Here is a 25,205-nt window from a genome sequence, read left to right as displayed (position 1 = left end):
ACCCTGTAAAACCAGTACCCAGTTTCAGGGTCCTCCACATCAAAAGCATGCCCCTGGCCACCCCCTGCCAAGTCATTTGATTCTGTCTTTTACAACTTAATGCCCCCTCTCCTTTGAATTATTAGCCTTGACCCTGTTTCTCCTCTAATACGACTCTAATGCCCTTGTCATGTGGCTACATATAGTTTTTAAATCATAGACTGTGAGAACTGGGATACAGTTAGAGCTGAGCAAGTACATACACAGTTTGAAAATCGTGTTCTGCAAGCCTCACATACCTCAGGGGCTCCCTGGAGATAGGATGAGGGTTAGAAGGAGGCCCAGGAGGTAGATGAACTCATGCCTCCTCCAAATCCAGCCCTTGCTCTACCTGTGTATCGATTTTATTATTGGGTTTCAACATAAGACTTCATTTGCTTAAAGAGCTTCACTTTTCAGGGGTGCCTGGGTGGCTCAGTCAATTAAGTGTCCCACTCTTGATCTCAAGGGAAAAAAAAAAAAAAGAGAGAGCTTCACTTTTAAAAAAATATAGTTCTGAAAGCCATTGATCAAATCCAGCTTCCTCATTTCACAGATGAAAAAACAAAGGTTCAAGGAGGTAAATTGATTTTTCCATGGTCACTTGACTAGTGAGTGATGGACCTGGGTCTCAAACCACAGTCTCATGAGTGACTCCTGTGCTCTTCCCATTTATAGTTTTAATCTCAGGTCCCACCTAGGACCTGGTCCCAGGATTTCACTGAGGTGAGGCCCCCTGGTTACTCCTCACTAATGAGAACTGGTTGGGCTCCTGGGGCTCCTGAGCTACACAGCAAAGAGGAACCTGCCTGTGTGTTCACTGTGTCACTGGGGTGAGGACTAGAGCTTTTATCTCCTAGTCATGAGCCATGTAGGACTCGTGAAAAGAAAGCAGATGTGAGTTGGTGGCACAGCACAGTGAAAGAGAGAAATAAGCTCTGGTTCAGATTCTCACGCACCACTGACCTAGCCTCATTTTTCTCATTTATAAAATAAAGATAGTAATCCTTACCTCACATGGTGAGACACAAATAAAGTATCATATGTAACTTGTACAGCACAGTTATGAGCAGGGAATAAAGGGCCAAGAATCAGAGCTGTTTGGCATTGGTAGTAACGCAAGCATATACAGGCAAATGAACATTTCCTACTATTTTCACATGACCCATTTTTTAATTATTTTTTTATTTTTTTATAAACATATAATGTATTTTTATTCCCGGGGTACAGGTCTGTGAATTGCCAGGTTTACACACTTCACAGCACTCACCATAGCACATGCCCTCCCCAATGTCCATAACCCCAATGTCCATAACAGCACTCAGAAATGGACAAATCAGCAACAAGATTTGTTTTTAAATCTGTACATTATCCACAAGGCCCAAACAATAGAAGCAAATACTAGAATGTCCCTAAAGTAGTGCCATTCGAAAGAAACCTTTAATAGGTCAGTTAAAATCCATCTCACAATAGCAACAGTTCATTTTAACAATAGTATGGCACAGAACACATATGAAAAAAAGTCATCACAAGACAGCCAAGTCCACAGTAATGCAACTTCATATAAAAACTCAAGCTGCAAATAAAAATTGGTCCTATGAAGAACCAACTGGACACACTCCAGATGGTTATGTTGGGATCCTAATGTCCATAATGGCAGCCTTTTACAATTTTACTAAAGAGTAGAGCTGGTGTGCCAAGAAAAAGACAGGAACACAAATCTGAGCTATTGCAATGATGGAATGTCCCTGGGGATTCGATCTGTTATGGTTACTGTAAGGTCATGGGAGGAAGTGCCTCTTGCTCTCGTTTTGCAGTTGCAGTCTTCACATATCCTACAGACAGAAGGCCTGTCTCTACTCAAGTGCAATGTAACAATACTGAAAGCAAACTACTGCAGCTCTCAATAGCTCGTCAACATTGTTTACACACTTCACAGCACTCACCATAGCACATACCCTCCCCAATGTCCATAACCCCCTCTCCCGGCCCCCCTCCCCCGAGCAACCCTCAGTTTGTTTTGTGAGATTAAGAGTCATGTATGGTTTGTCTCCCTCCCAATCCCATCTTATTTCATTTTTTTCTTTTCCTACCCCCCAAACCCCCCACGTTGCATCTCCACTTCCTCATATCAGGGAGATCATATGATATTTGTCTTTCTCTGATTGACTTATTTCGCTAAGCATAATACCCTCTAGTTCCATCCACCTCATCACAAATGGCAAGATTTCGTTTCTGTTGATCACAAGACCCATTTTTTAAAAACATGAGCTATATACCTAGCACATGGATGGCAGCTTCTCACTAACGTGGATGGGAAAGAGTAGATAAAACAATCATTTTATTAAAAATTTCTATTATTAACATATTTTCTACTGAGAAAAGATACGGGCAAAAGATTGGAGTAAACATTTTTCTAAAGAAGATATACAGAGATGGCCATCAGGGACATGAAAAGAAGCTCAGCATCACCAGTCGCCAGGGAAATGCAAATCAAAACCACCAGGTAATATCACCTCACGCTTGTATCAAAAAGACAAGAAACAACAAGTGCTGGTGTGGATATGGAAAAAAGGGAACCCTGGGGCACTGCTGGTGGGATTGTAACTTTCCACTATGAAAACAGATGGAGGGTCCTCAAAAGATTAAAAATAGAACTACCATATGATCCAAAAATCGCACTACTGGGTATTTATTTGAAGAAAACAAAAATACTGCCTACCCTTCTTAATACAGAAATTTAGACTTTAGGAAGTTTTTTATATGCTGTCTATGGCACTAATCTAAAGTGTTGCTGTAACTGAAATATCCTGTGATGTCGCCTAAATCAATATTTCCCTTTGAGGAACTTCTGTGAAATTCGTTATTATGTAAAACAACCCTTACAGCAAAGGACTTTGATAACCAATTTGCACTTCAGTTTAAAGGATTATGGAGAACTCATTTAAATATAAATCACCTCAAAGAGAAAAATGTGATCCTTATTCTATCATATTATACCTTCCAGTTTCCTGCAATGAATAATACCTTTCACATATCTTCTTGGAAGATCACCTATAAATGTAACACCAAATTTCAAAGCTTGGCGTTTTCTTTTCATGAAAGGCTGTCACCTTATTTTTGTACGTGTTTAAACTTTCCCAGTCATGAGAGAGTTATTTTTAAAATGATAGGCTTAGTCTTTTGATATTTATGTCTTTCTTACTTTAACATGTTAGGAAGAAAATGGAATTATTTAATTTGTAATTTCATTCACTTAGTAACTGTCTCCTGAACAGCATTCGTATTTATGGAGATAAAATGATTACTTTCTATATTTTCTTTATGAAAAGAAATCAGGGTTGTAAGGAAAGAGTCAAGACTAGATTATAGAAAATGGAGAGAAATAGAATAAAATTCTTAGAAACACTCAATACCTTACTAAATTTAAGAGTACTCATTTTAATGCTTATTTGGTTGCTATGCTAATTATTTTATAGCTAACTAAGGTGTCTATTTCATTATTACTCTTTTAAACATCTCTCATTCCCAATCTCAGTTTTTTGATAATGAAGATTTCTAGCATAGAGCACTGGCAGGAAGGAGATGGAAGATCACAAACCAAAGACTGAAAACCACACAACAATGGAGATTGTCCAGTATTCAAGCTTCATAGTTTCATACTATCTTTTTTTTCTTTTTTGTTTGTAGTGAATTTCTAAGCTATGAGGAATAATTGTAATGAAGCATAATTACTTGACTTGGAATTCTCTATACTTTCAACTGCTTCTAATAAGCATTTGTATGATGTCCTGTCTCCCTCTTCGAGATTGTAAACTTCCTGAGCATAAGGTCATGTGTTCTTTTCCTTCTCTAACTCCCCAACAACATGTACTATGTACCAGGCACCACCTGGCAAGTCATCTCAACCCCTCAAACGTAAACTAGAGGAATGGATTATGACCTCAAACATACTATCCTAACTTGAGTTACAGTTAGCATAATTCTACAATGGATAGTTATTTTTTTTTCTTGAATAATTCAATGAACACAACTTTGAGATATAGGGACTATGTAGATTATTGAAAACAACAAATAACACATATCTGTGTAGCCTACAGTTGTGCCTCACTCCTGGATAATTCTTTTAAAAGAGCCACATATAAATGGCCATGTAGGAATGGCACAATTTACATGTGGTTTACACAGCAATGTTAAATGACAAAAAAGTGTAAAAGAGGCAAGAAAGAAAACTAGAAACTCGGTATTATACAATAGGCACAATTAATCCACAGGCAACTACATTTAAAAAAAAAAATCAAACTTCAAACATAAAGTCTCTGATGTGAAAAGGCAGGTAGACATTACGTATTTCAATTTTATTCTCAGTGGTGTCCCTGATACACTGCAAGCCTGTCCTGCTTGGAAATTCCAATGATAATAGCCAATGTCTGACCTCAGCACTAGAGAGGTCCCAAACCAGGTCCCATAAGACAAATTCATCCCCCAAGATGTTTGGTAAAAGATACAGAATTTTAAAAAATAACATCCAAGATGGGGCACCTGGGTGGCTCAGTCATTAAGTGTCTGCCTTCAGCTCTGGTCATGATCCCAGGGTCCTGGGATGGAGCTCCACATCAGGCTTCCTGCTCCATGGGAAGCCTGCTTCTCCCTCTCCCACTCTCCCTGCTTGTGTTCCCTCTCTCTCGCTGGGTCTCTCTCTGTCAAATAAATAAAATCTTTAAAAATGGGGCGGGGGGCACCTGGGTGGCTCAGTAGGTTGAGCATCTGCCTTTGGCTCAGGTCATGATCCCAGAGTCTTAGGGTCAAGCCCCATATTGGGCTCCCTGCTCAGCCGGAAGCCTGCTTCTCCCACTTCCACTGCCCTGCTTGTGTACCCTCTTTCTCTGTGTCTCTCTCTGTCAAACAAATACATAAAATCTTAAATATATATATATATATATATATATATATATATCTCACACCAAGAATTATAATATTGCAAATAAATAACAAAATACATAACTACTTTTGAAAAGTTGGAATCTTTCCATATTGCTATCATTTGATGCATGGCATACTCTTTTCAGTTTGCTAATATTTTTATTCAGCCAGTTCACACATGAATGTTATTTACTGGGTTGGTCCCTATTTGCATTTATGTCTCAGATACCTGCGATAGGTTCTCCTTATAGGGCACTAAGCCAATGTTCTTTTGTTTTCACTTGATTTGGTTCCCTGAAGCCAAGATAATGTGTCATCTATTGTGGATGTAACAGCCAATTAAATATTTAAAAGGAGCTATAATATTTTCACTTCCAACCTTTAAATGGAGAGTCAACATAATTGGCCCATAGATGTTCATCTTAGCTGCATTCAGATTTTTGTCAGGACATCTTTGAAGCCATCTTTTCTCTAGATAAATACCAGTAATTTTTTTCAGCTGCCTCTCACGAATTTGGTTTTGCATCTTGAACCACTGTCATCTCTCTTCTCTGGTCTTCTATAGTTTGTCAACTGTGTATTGAGGTACTCAGGATGGAAAACATTGCTCCAGATATAATCTGGAGCACCTATAACATGCTCCCTATAATGTAACTATTTCTGCCACCTCTAATGTGACTATTTTTGTTCTGAATACCTTACTGCTAGCATTTGCACTGTGGATTAAACTGGTGATGTTTCTGGTTACAGATATTGGATTAAATACATGAATTGAGCTCTGTCATCTTCTGAAACTGCATTAAAATGATAGGATTTAAAAAATGAAAACCCCTAGGCATAAAGAGAATGGGAACAGAATTTTAGAAGCTAGACAGCAGATGGAGAATTGTACCTGACTTAGCATATCTTAGAAATCTGGGTCCAATTTTAACCGCAGAAATCCCAAAAGGCTCAAAATTAAAGACATATTCTTCTGGAAAAGGAGGTATTATAAATGGTTGCAAGTCTGTTGAGGAATCAAATTCCTATATCACCATTCCTAACCCCACTAGAAAGCTGGTGAAGTTTCCTTAGAGAAAAGCTACAACAGCAGATTTCAGAGCTGGTAAACAACAATTTTAAGTGGAGTTGAAGATTAAGGAGAGAAGTAAAAGTTAACACAATTACTGTAGGAATTCCAGGCATTCTCTTCTCCCTCAGCTGCCAGGCTACTGGCAAGACACTAGAAGTTTTCACTGGGAATATGAGCATCCTAAAAGGAAGGATTTAAAGATGCTGGCATAGGTGCCACCCAAGGAATGGTCAACCAGGTCATCCTGCAAAAACAATAACCCTGTGCTTATGAAGCTGCCCATTGATATTTTAATACCCCATTGGTAATATGAATGGACAAGCATCACTGAGTAATAGAAAACACTTAAGATAGAAAAGAAATATCAGAAAAGGGAAGAAAAGGAAAAAGAGGTTGAAGGAAATAGATTATGCAGAAGAATAAAATTTTAAAAAGAAGAAAAAAACACCAATTATACACTCAGAAAGAAAGAAGATAACTGCATTCATGAAATAACATGAAACTAAAACTTGAATATTCAGAGGACAGATAAAAGAACTTTTAGAAATTAACATATGATAGCACAAATAAATCACTCAATATAGGATTGGAAGACAAAAATTAAAGAAACTCTCCCAGAAAATACAGAAGAAAATAGATATGGAAAATAAGAAGGTATGGATGGGAAAATCACTGGATGAAATCTGAATAACAGGGTTTCAGAAAGAAAGAGGATAGAGCATCAAAAACATTTCCTAGGAAAACAAAAACTGAAGAGCATAGTTAATCACACTGAAAGACTCCACTGAGTGCCTGAAACAATGCATGAAAATAGACGCACATCCAAGCATATCATTGTGATATTTCAGAATATGAGGACAAAGAGCGGTCGGTCCTACCAATTTCAGAGAGACAGAAAAGACCAAAAACAGTTCTCATATATAGAAAGAGGAATCAGAATACCAAAGGGCTTCTCAGCAGCCACATAGAAATGTAGAAGCCAATGAAAACATGCCCTAAAAATTCTGAGGTAAGATCATTTAAAAGCTACAGTTCTGTACCTACTACCCTTAATCCTTAAATGTGAGGGTAGATTAAAGACATTTTCAGATATATAAATATCAAGAAGTATGCCTTAATTCATTCTTTCTCTGAAAAGTACTGGAGGAGGTATTTCACTAAAACAAGGAGGTAAACTGAGAAAGGGGAAACACGGCTTTCCCAAAGCAGGGAAATCCAAAGGCAAGAACAAGGGGGATTTTCAAGATGGTGGTAAAGGGTATCCTGGCATGAGCTGTGCTGTTGGCCCAGAAAGAAAGAAGTCCAAATCAGACCTACTCCCAAGCTCTGAGAGAGACTTGTCCAAGATGAAATTGATCCAATGGCTAAAGGGTGGGGAAGTAAATCAGTCTAAATGAGATTTACATGTCTAGTTAAAGTTTGCTCAACTACATAAAAGTACATAGAGAATTAAATTAAAAAGAAACAAAGAAACAACAAGAAAAAAACCTAAGGCAGTTTTTAACACCAAAGAAAATAGTATTGTTCAGGAAAGAAAATTTATTTATTATATACTAATAAGCTTATTTGCACAAAGCATTAAATACTTAAAATTACTTAAAAACAGGAAATTGGTCTAATCTAATTTACAATATAACTTCCTAGAGTGATGGGGAGTAAGTGGGGATTGTACAATAGAGAACTCAATCCTCAGCTTTCTAAGTCTGAATAATATCAATGGACAGTAATATCAACAGACAGAGCATAAATTGATCAAGAAATAGCAATATAGACATATTATTTAGAAATATGATGGCATATATTTAAAATAATGAGCTGAGTGGAAAACCTTGAAGGAACTGAAAATGATGAGCAGGTAGGAACGGAAGACTGCTCTTTTTGGTAACAAGTCTTGTGGAAATATTTGAATACAAAAATTAAATGTTTTAAAGAAGCTAAATTTAAAGGGATGAAAAGAGAGTGAGTTGTGTGGTTAGCAACAGAATCAAAGCTTTTCCCTCTGCTTAATGGAGAAATTCCTGTGGCTCTCCCTAGGATAACTGTAAGAGAAAAATTGCACTGGACACTTACTAAAAATGGCAAGGAAGACTTCATTCAAGACTGGTGCTTTTTTTTTTTTTTTTTTTTTTTTTTTTTTGAGTAGGGCTCAAAACTAGTGCAATATGGAATGGAAACTGAACTCTACTAAAACAAAAGGCAGGATAATTTTTAAATGCTAAGCTAATGGAAAAGTATTAGAGGACATTAGTACAGAGGCTGGTTGGTATGATTGGGCCATCTGTGTTTGCTAATTGACTGTTATGGAAGATAAGCTTCTACTCTCCCACAGAGACTATCTTTCTTGATGATTACATTTCAAGGGGATGACTTCTAGATCTTAGGAAAGACAGGCCTAGGTTGTAAAAGATTTACATCTCAAAGGAGCATAGAAAGAATTTACAATCCCAAATTTTCTCAAGTAAGCGCTCTAAGAAAAAAGAGGTCAGGAGCTTCTTAATTTAGGAAGAAGCTTGTCTAAAGTTTGGTCAAGCTGAGGGTACACTAAAGTCCTTGGTAATAATCACCCTCTTTCAAAATTGAAATCTTTCTTTTCACTTTCTTATCTCATATACTCTGCTCTCTGTGGCCTGTCTCTGCTCACATCAGCACTATATAAATCCTGTCAACCAAATTGCCAAACGGAACATCTTCTATTCCTTCTACAACCAGTATTGCAAACCCTTACCTTAACATCTTTTTACTCCATCCCTTCTATTTTCCCAATACTATTGCCAGTACCCAAACCCTCATCATCTCTCACTTGTTCTGATGCACTCATCTTATTTTTTAACAACTTTATTGAGGTATATTTTACATACCATGAAATGTCATCATCCCAAGACTGCAATTCAACAACGTCTTAGTGGTCTTTCCAAGCAGTACAACCATCACCACAAATCAGTTAGAACATTTTCATCCTCCAAAGCCTCCCCTGGTAGTTGGTCTCCCCACTTCTAGTTTGCTTCCTCCTTAATTCATCTTCCTTGTGGCAAATAGATTTACACTAGCAAAACATCCGAGGCCCCAGGCTTAAGAATCAAACAGAAGTAGGCTCAATCCTATTAGAGATCTAGTCCCCAAACTTATTAGTTGTGTGACATTTGGAAAGGTGCTTATGAAATCTATAAAATGGGGGTGGGGGGTAATATCTATCCCTTAAAATTATTGCGAGGTTTAAATAAACACAGCATCTCTGTAACTTTTAAAATCATTGATATTGAATTTGTGGTGACCTCAACAATCCAGGTACTCCAGGAGAACAAATTTAAGGTCATTTTCTCCAGGAATGTACTTATGTAACTGACATTTTAACTGGAAAGCAATCCTCCAATGTAACATTCCTGATGCTCATTTATGTCATTATTAGAAATACCATAATAAGTTGCATCTTTTTAAATAGCATTTATTGGAATCATTGAGTTAAATTCATATTATATACAGGTGTTATAATGTAGAAATTTTTTTAATAATATAGCTTATACTGGTATGCAAAAACAATAGTTCCAGGGTACTTGCTTGGCTTTAATGAATAATGTGACTGTTTTGTATCAACATTCTTTCCAACCATCTGCTAAGTACAATTTAGCTAGCAATTAGCTAGCAATTAAGTTGGCCTGTCAAAAAACTTAATTGTCAACTCAAACCAATTTTCAGAGTTATATTAATGATAATAGCTATGCAGCAAACTGAATTTAATAAAAATGCTTTGAACATAAATCCCAACAATTCTAACTTGTTTTCTCAACCATATACAGCTTTGGAAATAGAAATATGATGTGCAAAAATAAATAAATAAACCTTTAGAATAGGAGGGTTGAAATTTAATATCAAATTCTTTTCTTCCATGGCTTTCTAAAGCCTGAGGCGTTTTCCCATAAACAGAAGCACCTACCTAGCACTTGCCCTTCTTTTCCCTTGATAGCCATTACTTAGTTGGAGCATGTGCCCCTAACTAAACAGACTTCTTCATTTTTTAATTTAAAATTGTCTGGTTACTGAAGAGATTCAAAGATCTGTCAAAAGATCTTTTAGATCTTTCTAGAGCTGTATTAGGAAACAGCCCAGGCTATGGAGTCAGAAAACGTTAAGCAGGAATTCTGACTCTTGTACTCACTAGCTGTGTGACCATGAACACCTGTTTCTCCATCTGTCAAATGATTAAGAAGCCTCCCCGGCAGAATGTTTCAAGGCCTATAGGTAATGAATGTTGCATGGTCAGCACTTTGTAAGGACTCACTAACTTGGAGCCATAATAAATCTTTTTTTGTTGTTGAAATCCATAATTTATATAATATTAGAGATATCTCTTAGGCACAAGCTCCTAGCTTTTCGGTTCCTAATCCATTCTTAAAAAAAAAAAAAAAAATCTAAAGCTCACTTAGCCCACAAAAGAAATGCTATGGTCACCCATCACTCTGACCTAAAGAAGACAGGAGAGACTCCAAAGGGTGCCAGCGATCAAAAACAGCCCCCCTCCTGTAAGCCCGTGCAGACTTCACGCTTTATTTTTCTCCTGAAGGCTTATCCATGTGAAAATGAACCATCTTCTAAGAAACTCTCAGACCCCACATTTTACTCTGACTTAGTGGTAGGGGCTCTCCCTGAAAATGTGGCAGGGATGTTTCTTTTAGTCTCTGTGGCTTCATATCTTGGCTACCATGATGCCGAATTCAGTACTCACTTTGACTCTCTGAAAAGGATTTGACACCCAGACGTTTACGTTCATTTTTTAGTTCCATGACAATTCATAAACCTATCCAACAAATATTTCACTTGCATGTGAGGCTCTGAATTAACCATCAGGGCTACAAAGATGAATAAAAATGTTTCTGTCCCAAAGAACTTTAGTGGCAGAGACATAAATGTGTAGGTGCACACATACAGACCACATATACACTCAACACTCAATAAAACAGAAAGAGTGATAAGTAGAAAAAGAATTATGCAGATAAAGAGAATGCTATTAAATCAGGACTAAACTAAAATATATTAATGACTTCTAGTAGGAGTAAAATTAGTTAATTATTTATAAAACAGAACAAGTTGCTTTGTTTCTATTTCAACAAGATCACTACTGGATCAAAACTGCTTGTTAAACTGTGAACCAAGTTTAATAAACAAGATGTGCTTTCATGTGTAATTTTATTCCTAGAACCTATCATTGTTTAGTGATTATAACGTTTTTCACTGAGGTAATGATAAAAATCTATGATGACTACATATTATCAAAGCATAGGCTGATTGTTTGATTATCATTGCAATTAAAGGGTGTTTTTTTTTTCTCAAACCATGTAACGTCTTCCACACATTTGCTTCCAAGTTAATGAATGGATGAATGAGGAGAAGTCCTAGGTTTCTTTGCACTGAACTCTAATACACTCTTGCTTTTGAAATGGACTGTTAGAGGAGTTCCGTGTATGTTATGTAACACACACACAAAAGCAGAGAATAATTTAAAACACTATGCCTATCTAAACAGAAATGAAGCCAAAATTGTCCTTGCAATGTATAATTCTTAATGGTCAGTAGTGATGAATGATTTTACATAAACTGTCTGTAGCAATCAAATAATCAATATAGATTCAACTCAAGAATTGTTTTTGAGCCTGTTATGATAACATGTTCTTGTGGCCTTTACACTTTAGAAAACACATTCACCTCTTTTTTCTCATTTGAGTCTGCAGCAACTCTCTGAAAGATGTTATTTTCATGTTCATGTTCATCTTTTAGAGAAGAAAGCCATAGTTAATAGGACTAATAATTAACAGAATTATGAATCTCAAATCCTATATCCTCTCTGATAGCTTGTATTATCTCTTCTATGTATTAAGCACTCAGTAAGGGGTCCAGAGCAGATCAATTTCTTGATAACTGACATGTATTGCACTTTTCACCTTACAAAAGATTAACAACTATATTATCCCCTTTGAATGTGACAATGACCTTTTGAGACAAGAGCTCAAATATTAGGGAAACTTAAACACCACTGAGAAGAGGATAAGACAACAGTAGACTATAAGACAGTGTTTGATCTGGGCTTTGCTTGATTGGGAGAGAAGGGACCCTATTCAGGTAGGAAGATCAGGAGAGTCAGTTTGGATTTCAAACACAACTGCAATGAATTGATACACAAAGCCAAATGAGGGCTACTCATCTTTAAGTTCTGATCCTACATGGCTTCTCTAAAAATCTTCCATACTTCTTCGGTGAAAGACTTTTCAGAGGGGGAAAAAAACTGGAATATTAATTTCAAAAATTAAAAAGCAAACGTTCTCAGAGAACAAATATTTCTGATATCATTAAAGAAGAAATGTATATGTCACACCAAATGAATTTCCAAAATGATATTATCCTAAATAAATGTGCAGTTATGTGTTATTTAAAAAAAATAAACTAATCTAAAATTGATGAAGTCTGGCTTTAGGAAAATTTGTAAGATTTAATACACTTTTTCGCTATATAGGATAATAACTGTCCAGTCCCAAACATCCATCCCGCTCTCATTCTCGAAATATCAAACCAGGTTATGAGAGCAATGGTAATTTTTTTAAAGATTTTATTTGTTTATTTGAGAGAGCAAACACGAGCAGTGGGAAGGGGCAGAGGGAGAAGCAGACTCTGCTCAAACTCAGCTTCCCAGCACAACTTCCCTTCACCTGGTGCTGGCCAGCAGTGTGTATATAGTAGGTTAAGGGTCAAAACCTGTAGAGCTTTTTTCCAATGATATGTGGAAGGAAGCTAAGATGAATAAAACCTAGTAATTTTCTGTAACAGTTAAGTTCAGCATGTGTTTGGTCTATATCTCTTGCCTGATTTGCTTTCCTTTTATTTTTATTTTTATTTTCATTTTTATTTTTTCTGATTTGCTTTCCTTTTATTCCAGATACTTGGGTCATCTTCTCCAGACTAAACCTTTTTGAATAAGCTTGACAGTAATCACTTAAGAATCTTCATAGGACTTTCTATGCTAAAAGTAATGCAGACATCAGAGAAAAGGGAATTTATGCCACTTGCTTTCATCTGGACACTCACTCTATGAGGATAAAGAGTGTAGCCTTGAAAGCAGAATTTACATCATCACTACATTAGTTATATTGTTCTATGGAGAAAACGGACACTAACAAGTTGATAGAAAAACAGCATGGAATATATAGTCTGTATCTATATGTGGAACGTTAATGTGAAGAAAAAAAGCCTACATTTTGTCATTTTAAGATGACTGCAATAATTGTTGTTAGCCTTTTTGGACCCACACCATCTCTTCACCTGAGGAATGAGGCCTCAGACCCACAATTTTTCACTGTTATTCCCTGTTCTTTCCAGGCCTCTCGTTCCATGCTTACTGGTGGTGATGTTATCTTGACATATTCCCAATGAGGAGCGTGTGTCTCCTTTTTTCTATGTAACAGTACACATTTATGTAGCCCCCCTTCATAGTGTGCAGAACATTTCCCAAATATAAGCTGTGTTAATCCTCACAGCAAACCCAAGAGGTAGGTGTTTTTGTTATACAGATGAGGGAAAGCTGACCTACTATGTTCTAATGACCTGACCAAGTGACCAAAACAGACTCAAGGCCGGTGTGCATGACTCCACTGGTAAGTAGCTAAGCTTGACCTAGAATCCTGACCTCCGACAGCAGGGCCAAGGCACAACCCTACCCTTTTGTCTGATTCTCAATACATAAATTTTAGTATTTGGAGAATTAAAATACAAGAACACCTGTGTGTAGCTGTCATTAAAATTTTAAACAACTTATAGAAGAGGATACCTGCTTATTTATACATCATTATTGTCAGTTTATAGATGTACATGTTAGTTGTGTTAGAAAAGATTTGTGCTGAGTTGAAATAAATGTATACCACTGCTTACTTTCTTTTTAACTCACATTATGAAAATGACTACGAATAAATATGCCTCCATTTATTTGGCTCTATAAACTATCTTTATTGCCATAAAATATAAATAAATAAGTTTAAAATGTAGCATCTCTTAAAACTCAAATCAGGGGCACCTGGGTGTCTCAGTTGGTTAAACATCTGCCTTTGGCTCAGGTGGTGGTCCCAGGGTCCTGGGATCTAGCCCCACATCGCCCTGATCCATGGAGATCCTGCTTCTCCCTCTCCCTCTGCTGAAGCTCTACCTACTCGTGCTCTCTATCTCTCTGTCAAATAAATAAATAAAATCTTTAAAAAAACCTCAAATCAAATAATGGGATAATTGTCTGATAAAATAACAATAATCAAAATGAGAGAAAACCACACAGCTTTTGAGATAACCATGTACACACAGGAATAAGTTAGAGAAGGAGGTACATGAAATGATCTTGTTTATTCAATACCCAATCCTTTCTTGATATTTTTACAGGAAATGAAAACCAACCACTAGGGGAGATAATTATTATGTTGTCAGCATAATTCCCATCTGGGCGAATTTCTGTAAATGGATCGTGCACACCCTGGTAATTAGAGGGTGTTCTATTAATGTAGAATGAGCTTCATTTGTTGAGCACTTATTATTTGCAAATAACTCTACTAAACTCATTGATTTACTATTCCAAACCCTGGAAGTTAAGAAGTAGTTATCCTAATTGTACAGATGAGAAAACTGAGGCACAAGGAGGGTTAACCATTTTGGCTTTGCATCACAAAGCTGGTAAATCTAATGCCAGAATTTTGTTCTTAACCACTGCAGATAACCACATCTGCCAACGGAACTTAGAATCTAAAATGTCAGGTATTGTTCACATAGACAAGTTGTCTGGAAGACAACGCACGTGCTTTTGTACTTTTTTTCCTCAGTGCATTTTTGTCTTTTTCACTTAGATTTGAACTTGTCAATGAACTTTCTTCATCTTCCCTCCTTGAGTGAACAAGTTCTATGTTTCATTTGATTTTTGCCCTTTATTTTTGCTGTATTTTTTCCTCGGAGAGCATATCCCTATTAGAAAAGAATATATACAACCAGGAAGATCCATCTCTTCAAGTAAATCTTTATTACCTTATATACTAGTACCATCTGGACTTCCTAATTTTTGATAATTCCATTTAAAAAATAAATCTACTTAAATGAAAATATACACAGGTATAGGTATATAATTTACATGACTGAATAAAATCAAGTGGAACATAATAATACCTTATCTTCCTCACACAGATGTACCCTTTCATAGACTGTTTTTCATGGTTTATCCAAATGGCTCGTGAGCAACCCAAGGTAGTAGTCATTTGCTTTCTCCCCCCCAGAAGCTCAGAAGAAGCAATTGGAAGAGAGTATAGAGCTGATCCAAGATGAATGTGTGTCAGAGAATGCAGATCACTCTACAGAGGAGCCTGCTGAAGGAGGGCCAGATGCGGATGGAGAAGAGATGACTGATGGGATAGAGGAGGACTTCGATGAAGATGGGGGTCATGAGCTGGTAGGAACTAAACATTTGGTGTTCACACCCTTTGGTAACAGCACCAGCATGTCAGCAACTCATCCATTCTAAAATAAAGATTTAATATTTGGGGTTTATTTCATTCTTATCTGCGTATATGCAAAGCAACATCAGTACAGTGCTTTGCACATAATAAGTGCTCAATACACTCCTGCAAACTTAAAATATGACAGAGTAAATGAATGGACAATTGAAATATTATATATGACATTAGCTATAGATAAAGTGAAATGAAAGATTCTCTTTCCCAATTGCTCCACCATGAAAGGAATCTTGCATTTGAGCAATTATGTGTGAACTGTACGTGGATATAATATTCTGGCTACAAACAACCTTCTAATGGAAAATGCATGGCTCCCTCTCTTATTAGTGTCCTTCAGTGATGATAATTATCTTTACTAGTTGTACGACCAACAGTTATTTCTGTAGTCTGAAAACTAAGATGACCCTTGATATATGGCCAGTTCACCATCTTTGGTGCATGTTTTAGCCAGTTTTTATGAGCTGGGCTTTTAGCCAAGACTAGATTCCTTATATGTTTTATTTTCCCAATGTTGTTATAATCATAGTGCTCATTTCTGATGTTCTTTCCTATATACATACACCAGGGACTTCATAAATATACGCTGATGAGGATGCAATTTCTCATATTTTATCATCGATGACATTAAACATACTATCTTAAAGGGACTGACTACTAAAAATGATGAGAGGACAAGTTTGAGTGTGCGTGTGTATGTGTGTGTGTTGCCAGCTCTCAAATATCTGTGGACTAATCATATTAAACTTCACTTATCCCAGGTAATTTCAGATTCCAGTTTGTTACAGTTCCCATTATTACTTAACAAATTTTGCCATGGCAGTTGTTTTGGTGTAGTAACCACCCTATCAATAGTTTCATTTTGGAAGCTATATATTGATTTTTGGCATTCTGGTTCTGTTTAAATTGCATGGGACCTTTGTTTAAACTTTTCAAATAGTCTTTAGTCTTTAATAACCACCCTTATTTCTCCAGAAGTTGGCATCAGCTTGAAGGACTTAAATCACTTTTTAGAATGGTTTTGATTTCAAGAAATCTATTAATCTAAGATTAACAGACCTTTCAGATTTTTCTTAGGCCAAACTTTCATTCAATGACTTAATTTCCTCATCCCATTGTAATCAGAATTCTATTTTTACCATTCTATTGTGAGTGTTTTTGCTAAGGTCTATGCAGCCCTTTGTGTTGCCATTTCCAATGGTTACCTCTCTGTTCTTATTTTCATTTACTTCTCAGCAAAATTTGGTTAAGAACAGATTAGGGGAATTCTGAGAAATTCTCCTATGATACCAAGTGCTCATTGTCATCTTCCTGTGTTAGAAACTTTCACTCCATGCTCCCATTTTATTTTTATTTTTTTTTTTCCATGCTCCCATTTTAAATATTAAAGTAGCCCAGGGCTTTGCCATATCCTACTTTCTCTTTCTACGCTTTTCCGGGATGACTTCATTAAATAACAGAGTTTTAAACGTCACCTATAGATGAAAAAAAAAAAAAAAAAAGGATTCCTAAATCTAAATTTGTATTCCTCATCTCTTCCTGGAATTCTAGACTCTGGCATTTAGGTGCCTACCTCTTCATAGATCTCCTCCAATAAACCACTGAAACTCAACATGACCAAAACATTCTTGGTTTTCCTCCAGTCATCTTATCCCTTCCCACTCTTCTTCATTCTGATAAACAACTTCATTATCCACATCATTGTTAAAACCAAGGAGACTAGGATTACCTTTGATTCTCTCCACCCTTCCCCATTAAATCCACTTCCAAATCATAACCCAAAGCTAATTATAGCTCCACTACAACAAACTGATTTTCTTGGTTCAGCCCATGCAATCCATTCTCCACACAAGAAAGATAAAATTCTTCATAAACTATACATCAGATAATGTCACTCCCTTGCTTAAAATCCTACAGCACTTTCTATGACACTTAAAATAAAAATCCCCAAGTGTATGAATGTAAATTGTAATGAGGTTCAGTGTTGACAATGCCAGTGGAGACAGAGAACTTCATGAAGAGAAAGGGAGAAAGTTCCTGATGCTGCAGGGAAAGGAATCTAGAACACAGCTATATGGGGCTCGCCCTCAACATGAAGAGGAACATTTTTCCACTGCAACTAGCTGCAGTAAGTCTTGAGGATTTGGTGGCAGGGGTTTAAGGGAGTTCAAGCACAAACTGTATAAGTCAGAGGGTGATGATCTCTGGAGAGAGAGAAGAGACAGACAGGACCACAGAATGGAGGAGAATGGAGATTTAAAGAAGCTAGTATGTAAAACATAGAGGGGCACTAATTTAGAAAACAAATAAAGATTGACAGCTAGTGTTAATAGCCAATTGAGGTTAAAGACAAAGGTTTAATGCAGTAGTATTTTTTTTTTTTTAACTTTAGTGTCTATCAAGATTACCTGGAGAACTTGTTAAAATCCAGACTGTTGTATTTCATTCCTAGAGTTTCTGATTCAGTATGCTGAGTGAATCTGGGACTGCCTGTCTGGGATGGTACTTTGAGAATCACACTGTTGTAGAGGCATCGATCAGCCCAGCTGTGCAGCTTTCTCCATCGGCTTGTATCAGCCCTGGTAGAAGCATGGAGAAAGCCAATACATTCAGTTGGATTTTTGTCAGATAAGTGCAAAGAAAAACAACAAATAAAGAATATTAAGGACATTAGTAAAGACTGGCTAACTAGATGAATCATGGAGTTGAACCTGAGCAGGGAAGATGGGAACACAGGAGGGGACTGACAAGGAGAAAATAGAGACAGAAAGGGAAAGTCCTATGCCTTTAAAGGAAGGGGAAATGAAGTGCATATGAGAAAAGTGAAGGCTGTACTTAGAGATTTGAGATATTTTAAACACATGACAGTTAAGTGATAAGGAGACCTATAGGAGGCGGTGATGGAAGTGGGATCAGAGCAGAAGTCACTGCATATGAAGATTTCAAGGAACTTCGAGGCTCAGTAGCAAGATTGGTCATCTACATGGGCATGAAATCACTCCAAATATCAGATAAAAGTAAAAAAAGGTAAAATAAGATAGTTACCAAAAGTCAGCTGCCATGAAAGGGACAGCATGGTCAGTGTTAGTCCCAGATCTGTCACTATCCAATCCAATTGAATCACCTTAAAACCAATAACTTCTCTGAGTTTCAGCTTTCTTATCTGTAAAAGTAGTAAGGTTAGATCAGAAGTTTCTAAAATCCATTCGGTTTGATCTTTACTCCAAGTGAGTCTGTGTTCCAGGAGTACTACATCTGAAGGAGCAAGTTGTTGGTCATGCCAAGGGAATAAATCCAAACCACGGTGTTTGGTTTACACTCTGAACACACAGAAAGTAACTGATTAGAACTATTGCTGCCTGGAGATGCTTGGGTTTTCTCCCTTAACCCTTGTACTGTAACTGAGGGCTTAGAATTAAATCCTATCTCTAATATCTCACTTTAGTTTTAAAGACTTGGAAAACAATGAATGAAGATGAGTAATCAAAATGGAGACTGAACAGTCCCTCCTAGTGACTGGCCAAGAGAAAATTCCTCTGTTTGGTGTCCACTGTTTCCTCTTTTCCAGTGTTGGGTCCGTTATCAAAGGAATGAGACTGAGACAAAGTGAAAGTTATGCAAAGCCTTATTCTATGCCATGCATTAGAAGTCAGACTGAGGCCAGGGCCACCTCCAAAGAGAGGGACCCCCGTCTTACAAGCTAGTTTTATAGGGCACAACCACAGACCTCTATGTATGTGGCTTTGGCTGATTGGATGTCTTTTACCTGTCTGGCCTTATTTTAGGTGTGTGTTTTAGCAACGGTTACCCGGAACCGATATCACTAACTGCTGAGGCATTTATTAAACAATAAAATGGCTACCTAGGCAACATGGTAACAACAAAATGGCTATTTAGGCAATGAAATGGCTATCTAGGCAACATGGAGTCACTCTGGCTAAGCAGGCCCAGGCAGGCCCTAGGGGTTTAACAGGTTTTAACGTGGAATCGGCCCCAACATCCAGACCACTTGAACCAGATCATCTGTGGTTCCTGAAAAGAGAAGTAAAAGCATAAATGTTCTCTTTTAAAAAGGCAGATATAGTTACAAATTCAGCAAGAATATAATATAATTAGGCTTTTAACACATGTAGTAGGAGTCAGAAAGAAGAGCTAGAACACATGCTCAGGCAGGTGCTCAAAGAAAATCTGGAATGAACAGGAAACAAGAATTGTATCTGAAGAAAGGGAGATCCAGCCAAATGAGCTAATGGATCAGTTGTAGGTGGTGGTATCCCTGTGGAGCATGGGAGAAGCTGAAGGCACGAGCTGTCCATTCGTTGTCTAGTTCTAAATATCCAGTTAGTGAAATTGATTTCCATGAAACAATCCATTCAGCTGACATTTGGGTGCCTATTCTGTGTGAACCAGGTGTTACCAAAAATGCAAAGATAACTAAAACTATTGTTTTCTGTACGAAATGAAATGTTGAAATAAATGATTCCTTTTTTCAGGTAGCTTAGTGCCCTATAGAATATTAATTTCCTCGTGTAAAAAATAATAGACGTATACTTGATAATTTATAAGCAGCCAGCCAAAGCTAAAAATCTGTGATTCTACAATCATCTACGCCTACATATTTCATTAATGCATGAGGAATAAGACTTGAATGTATTTAAAACGGAGCTCTGTATTAATGCTCTATACATACACTAGCATACCACTACCCTACTCTTGCTTCTGAATAAACCCATTACCAAATATTTATTGATTGAACACTAATGAATGGCACTGAGGTTTTTGCTATGAAAATAAAGAAGGAAAATCCCATGTTTTCCCTCAAGAAGGATATCAACTGACTGAGGATAAAGGCTACAGATTACAAAAAAAAAAAAAAGGCAGTATGTTATGATAAGAACCATATGAAGATATAGTTTACAAACAGGGAATCACACACAGCTAGGATGGTCCAGAAAGACTCCTGGCAGAAGTAAGATTGGAACTTTATCTTAAAGGATGGCAAATTAAAGTGACAGTATGTGCTAAGGTTGAGAAAAGAATATTCAAATAAGCTTTTGTTGTTCCCAGATCATTTTATAGAAAATATATTTAATGTCCAAAATACATTAAACACTTCATGTGATAGGTAGGTAGATGGGTGGGTGGACAGACGGATGGATGGATAGAGAGATGATAGACAAATCTTTTCTTATATAATGACTGGAAACTTCACAAGACATTTATACATTTAAGGCTCTTTTATTTTTTTCATATCCACCAAAGTTGTTAGCACCTTTTATATAAAGTAACATGATCCAAAATAAAACTAGTCTATGGTATAACAGAAAATATTATAGAAAAGTAAGTGGTTAGTACACTGCTAAATCAAAAGGGCAAATGAACTCTACCAGGTGTAGGAGAAAAGGCTTCTGTGTATACTCTAGGACATTAGAAAGCTGTCAGATATGTTAAAGAGTCCTAGAGAGGCTATTCATTGTTCCCCAAAGCAAAGTTCTTGGTTGACTTACATCCAAATACCTAAGGTGCCTGTTGAAAATGCTGATGTAGATGATCAGGGAAAGAGCCCAGAAATCTGTACTTTTATCAGGCTGAGGTTTGAAACGGCAGAGCTATACCATCAATTCACAAAGGAAAGTATAGACAAACCAAACATTTAAATGAATTATAAAGAATTTGAGCTCTTTCAAATTCTGCTTGTAATTACTTTTGCCTTTGCTGACTACATACAATCAGATCAGGTAAATCTAGTAGGTATCCACAGTAGAATTATCTAGCTAGATTGTGTAATACTTACGCATGCAAGCTGAGTAATACGTTGTAATATAACTTCCAGCATTTAACAAAACATTCAACTAAGTAAGTCACCTGGGCTTACAAGATAATGAATTTCTGTGCACATTGGGAAAGTTCTGGACCATGAATTGAACACGGTAGTTGACAAGGCCTCTAAGCAAGCATTCTGCTATGCCACTAAAGATCGGAAACACTAAAGCATTCTGATTGCTAATTTGGGTCTTTATGACCAGGACTGAAATGTCACCTTCTTTTTGAAACTTTTTGGTTTTTTCCTCACAAAATTCTTTACCTGGATGCTCCCCTTTATCAACCATGCGTCCATCTCTTCATTTTCATCATTTGGGGAATGAACAAGAAAACTTGGGACACACACTCCCAAAGGCAGTGTCAGCTGAATTAGTCAGAGGTATGCATCCCAAGGAAGCAAGAAAGTGGTTACTTAACCACTTTTTGATTTTGTTTGATTTGGGCCTGTATTTCCATGCCTCATTCAGAGACCTTCGTCTAGAATCCATAACTTGAGGATTCCAGGGATAGGGTGAGCAGTCACGGTGCCTGTGTGCGGCAAGTGGCCTGGCCTGGGTGGGCTGCTGCTGAGGTATGGATGGCCAAAGTCCCTGCGGCTCACTGGCCAGCTCTTCTCAACAGAAATGGGAGATGGCTGAGCACCTGATAGAGGCAAAGTGTGTGACAGGTGGACGTCTCTAGTCCAGCTCTCCACCCTGGAATCCTGCCTCCTCAGGAGCTCTGGTCTCTCTGTAGTAAGTGTTCCTCATGGTGATTTTCAGACTTGCTCTTCTTGGCATCTCTCTTGAGTTCAGTCATATTTATTTTAGCTATGGAACTATGCCTGGCTCATTAAGATATGCCTAGCTCATTTTCTCCCCAGGAGGCTTACTGGCTTAGCTGTTTTTCAAAACACAAACTCTAGGTGCCTGTCTGACTCTAGAACATCGACTCTTGATCTCAGAGTTGTGAGTGGGAGTCCCATGTTAGGCATAGAGATTACTTTAAAAAAAAACAAAAACAAAAAAAACAAAAACAAAAACAAAAAACACAAACTCTGCCTACAGTTTGACAGAAATAGTTCAAATCTCCATGACTTTGTACAAGTTGCTTACTTGTGTCCTCACTGGCCTCAACTTTTTCATCTGTAAAAGGGACTTGATAATAATCTATGCCTGGGTGAGGATTGTTGTGAACAATAAATGAGGTAATGTCCAAAGAGGGCATGCCTGGTACAAGGGAGTTCAAATTTTGCTAAATCGTTTATTGGGTTTTTTTGTAAGGCACCATATCCTTTTGTATCTCCTTTTGTGGTTTCTTGTCCCTTTTAACTTCTTTTATTTAATTTTCCTAACCCTAATGTTTCCAGGCCCACCCAGGTGTGCTATAAATGAGGTCACAGGTAGACTAATCACAGAAGTCATCCAGCCTTACTTGGACCCCTGCACAGTTGCAGGACCTCGCCAGTCCCACCCCCAGGTCTCTCCCGGTTGCTTCTGGGGATCCCAGGAAGTGTCTCATTTAGGCTCCAGAACACGTCCGATCACATCCTCTTGCTGCCTTTCCGTCCCACATCAGCTACCCCCCACCCCGGGGGTTCAGTCTCGTCACAGCCTTCATTACCCCGCCTTGCGAGAGAACATTGCTCTCTGCCCACAGCGCTGTCTTACCTGCACCCAAAGACGCAACGCCCGCAAGATGCCCCTGGAGCAGCGTCCCTTCAGGTCCCGGTATGAAACACCACCAGGTTCCCCCTTAAAGCTGGGACAGTGATGCCCCTCTCCTCAGCTCCCAGTTGGAAGTTGACACCCAGAGCCCAGCATAACGCCGCTGGAAGCCTGAACCCGCCAACAGGAAGTCCATCATGGAGAAAAGCAGCCAATTGCGTTGCCCTCTGAATAATTGCAATGCATCCCTTTTTCTGCACAGGGTTTTCCAACCAGCAGCCAGTTTGCTCCCGTTAAAACAGAAGCCAGGTCATGTCACTCTGTTTGGAACTCCTCAGGAGCCGCCCACCTCACTCAGAGTAGAAACACGTGTCTCACGGTGATCGCCAAAGCCCCCCATCAGGCAGCCTCGGATCCTGCTCCAAATTCTGGCCAACTCGCTCCGCAGCCGCCACCCTGGCCTCCAGGCCCACAGCCTTCAGCTCCTGCCTCAGAACCTCGGCTCTTGTGATGCCCCTGGATGGAAGAACGGGAAGGTCCATATCAGAAAGTTCCAGATGCCGTGCCTACTGTTTGAAGTTCGGCCCACGTCAGTGAATTAGGGATTGCCTTTATAGAAGAATTAGGAGGCAATGCGACCTGGTCGTCTGATACCAGCCAATTTTTTTGGAGTGAGATAAAAGTAGGAGTCAGATTTAGCAAATAAAAATATAGGACACCCATTTAAATTTGAATTTCAAATAAAATATGCATAATTTTCTAATATAATCATGTCCCAAATATTACAGGTGGCATACTTGTAACAAAACAAAGCAAAACAAAAGCCTTCTATTAATCAAATTCATCGGGCATCCCGTAATTCATCTGGCAACCAAAAATGGGTTTGAATACTGGCCTTGAACAAATTACTTAACTTCCTTCAGCCTCAGTTTCGTCATCTGTGAAACTGGAATAATCATACCTACCTTCTAGGGCTCTTATAAAGGTTAAATGTGTACTCATGAACAGTGCTTAAAGTCTCCCGCACAATGGGGGCAAGGAAATTGTTATTCTTGCCATTATCATTACCATCTTAGTTTGCAAGTGAATCTTTCAATAAAACCTTGCAACATTCCTAGCAACAATCCTCATATGGAACTTTATTTTTTTGAACTCTCTGGAGATTTGATTTTTTTTTAAAAGCACTTCTTATTTGATAAGAAAGCCTTCAGGAAACAAATGTAATATTCTCAGAAAAATCATACTTTGCTTTCATCTTGTTAAAGTTTTCTTTGATTTTATATTTGCTGGCTTATTCAATTCAAAAGAATTCCTTTCAAGTCCCCTTTTATGCTTTTTCTTTTATTCAAAAAAAAAAAAAACAACGATAATGCTAACTGTAGACTATGATGATATGTGGCTTTTATTTTTAGTTGTTGTAGATTTGCTCTCTGGCTCCTATGATCCAGCTGCCAACTTAATAACAGGTGGTCAATTGTAGTTTTAAAGAATTGGAGTATGTGAGAAGACTTCTATGTTACATTTTCTATTAGTCATCCAGCCACTCAGTTATTAAAACAACAATCAAAAGAATTTTTAAATAAAATAGTGGAAACTAAGTAATGTGCCAGATACAGTTAGTTGCTAAAGATTCCAAGAACAAGGCATAGAGGGTTCTGCTTTTATAGCACTCTGTGTGGAAGCGGAAAGAGCTGCAGCGAGAACAAATAAACAGATATTAACCAAACAGTGTGATAAGTACCATTACCACAGGACCTGACAATAGAGTGTGGCAGAAAAATGATAGAGCAAATGAATCTGAGCAGACTTCATGAAGGTTGGGACACTCAGGTGGGTTTTTGGAGAATGAAAAAGCATATGCCAGGAACACAAAGAGTTAGATGGGATATCAACAGAAAGAAGAGAATATCCAAGAAGGAGAGCTTGAAAAAATTTGGTGTCTATTGAGAAGCTGGTTGGTTCGTTTGGCTAAAGCAGTGATTTTCAAATGGTGGTCCCAGGACCAGCAGCATCACATCATTTGGAAACTTGTTAGAAAGACAAATTCTCAGGCTCTAACCCAGACTCACTGAATCAGAAACTCTGAAGGTGGATCTTAGCAATCTGTGTTTTTTAGCAAGCCCCCCAGGTGATTCTGATACCTATGGAAGTTGAGAACCACTGGACCATAGCAGTAAGGTTTTCAAACCTGAGAGCACATAGAAT

At 37.8% G+C, this 25,205-nt stretch overlaps 1 protein-coding gene across 1 annotated transcript in view; it reads left to right on the top strand.

Annotated features, from left to right (window-relative positions):
- RALYL (RALY RNA binding protein like) overlaps nt 1–25,205 on the top strand; it is a 695,589-nt gene that overhangs the window by 645,285 nt on the left and 25,099 nt on the right. The window contains 1 exon segment of the mRNA XM_044245381.1: nt 15,298–15,470. Coding sequence (XP_044101316.1) covers nt 15,298–15,470 — 173 coding nt within the window.

Source organism: Neovison vison, chromosome 4 (assembly GCF_020171115.1).
Source record: "Neovison vison isolate M4711 chromosome 4, ASM_NN_V1, whole genome shotgun sequence".
Classification (NCBI taxonomy): domain Eukaryota; kingdom Metazoa; phylum Chordata; class Mammalia; order Carnivora; family Mustelidae; genus Neogale; species Neogale vison.
Note: the sequence above shows the minus strand (reverse complement) of the source record. Positions and strands in the feature narration are given on the sequence as shown.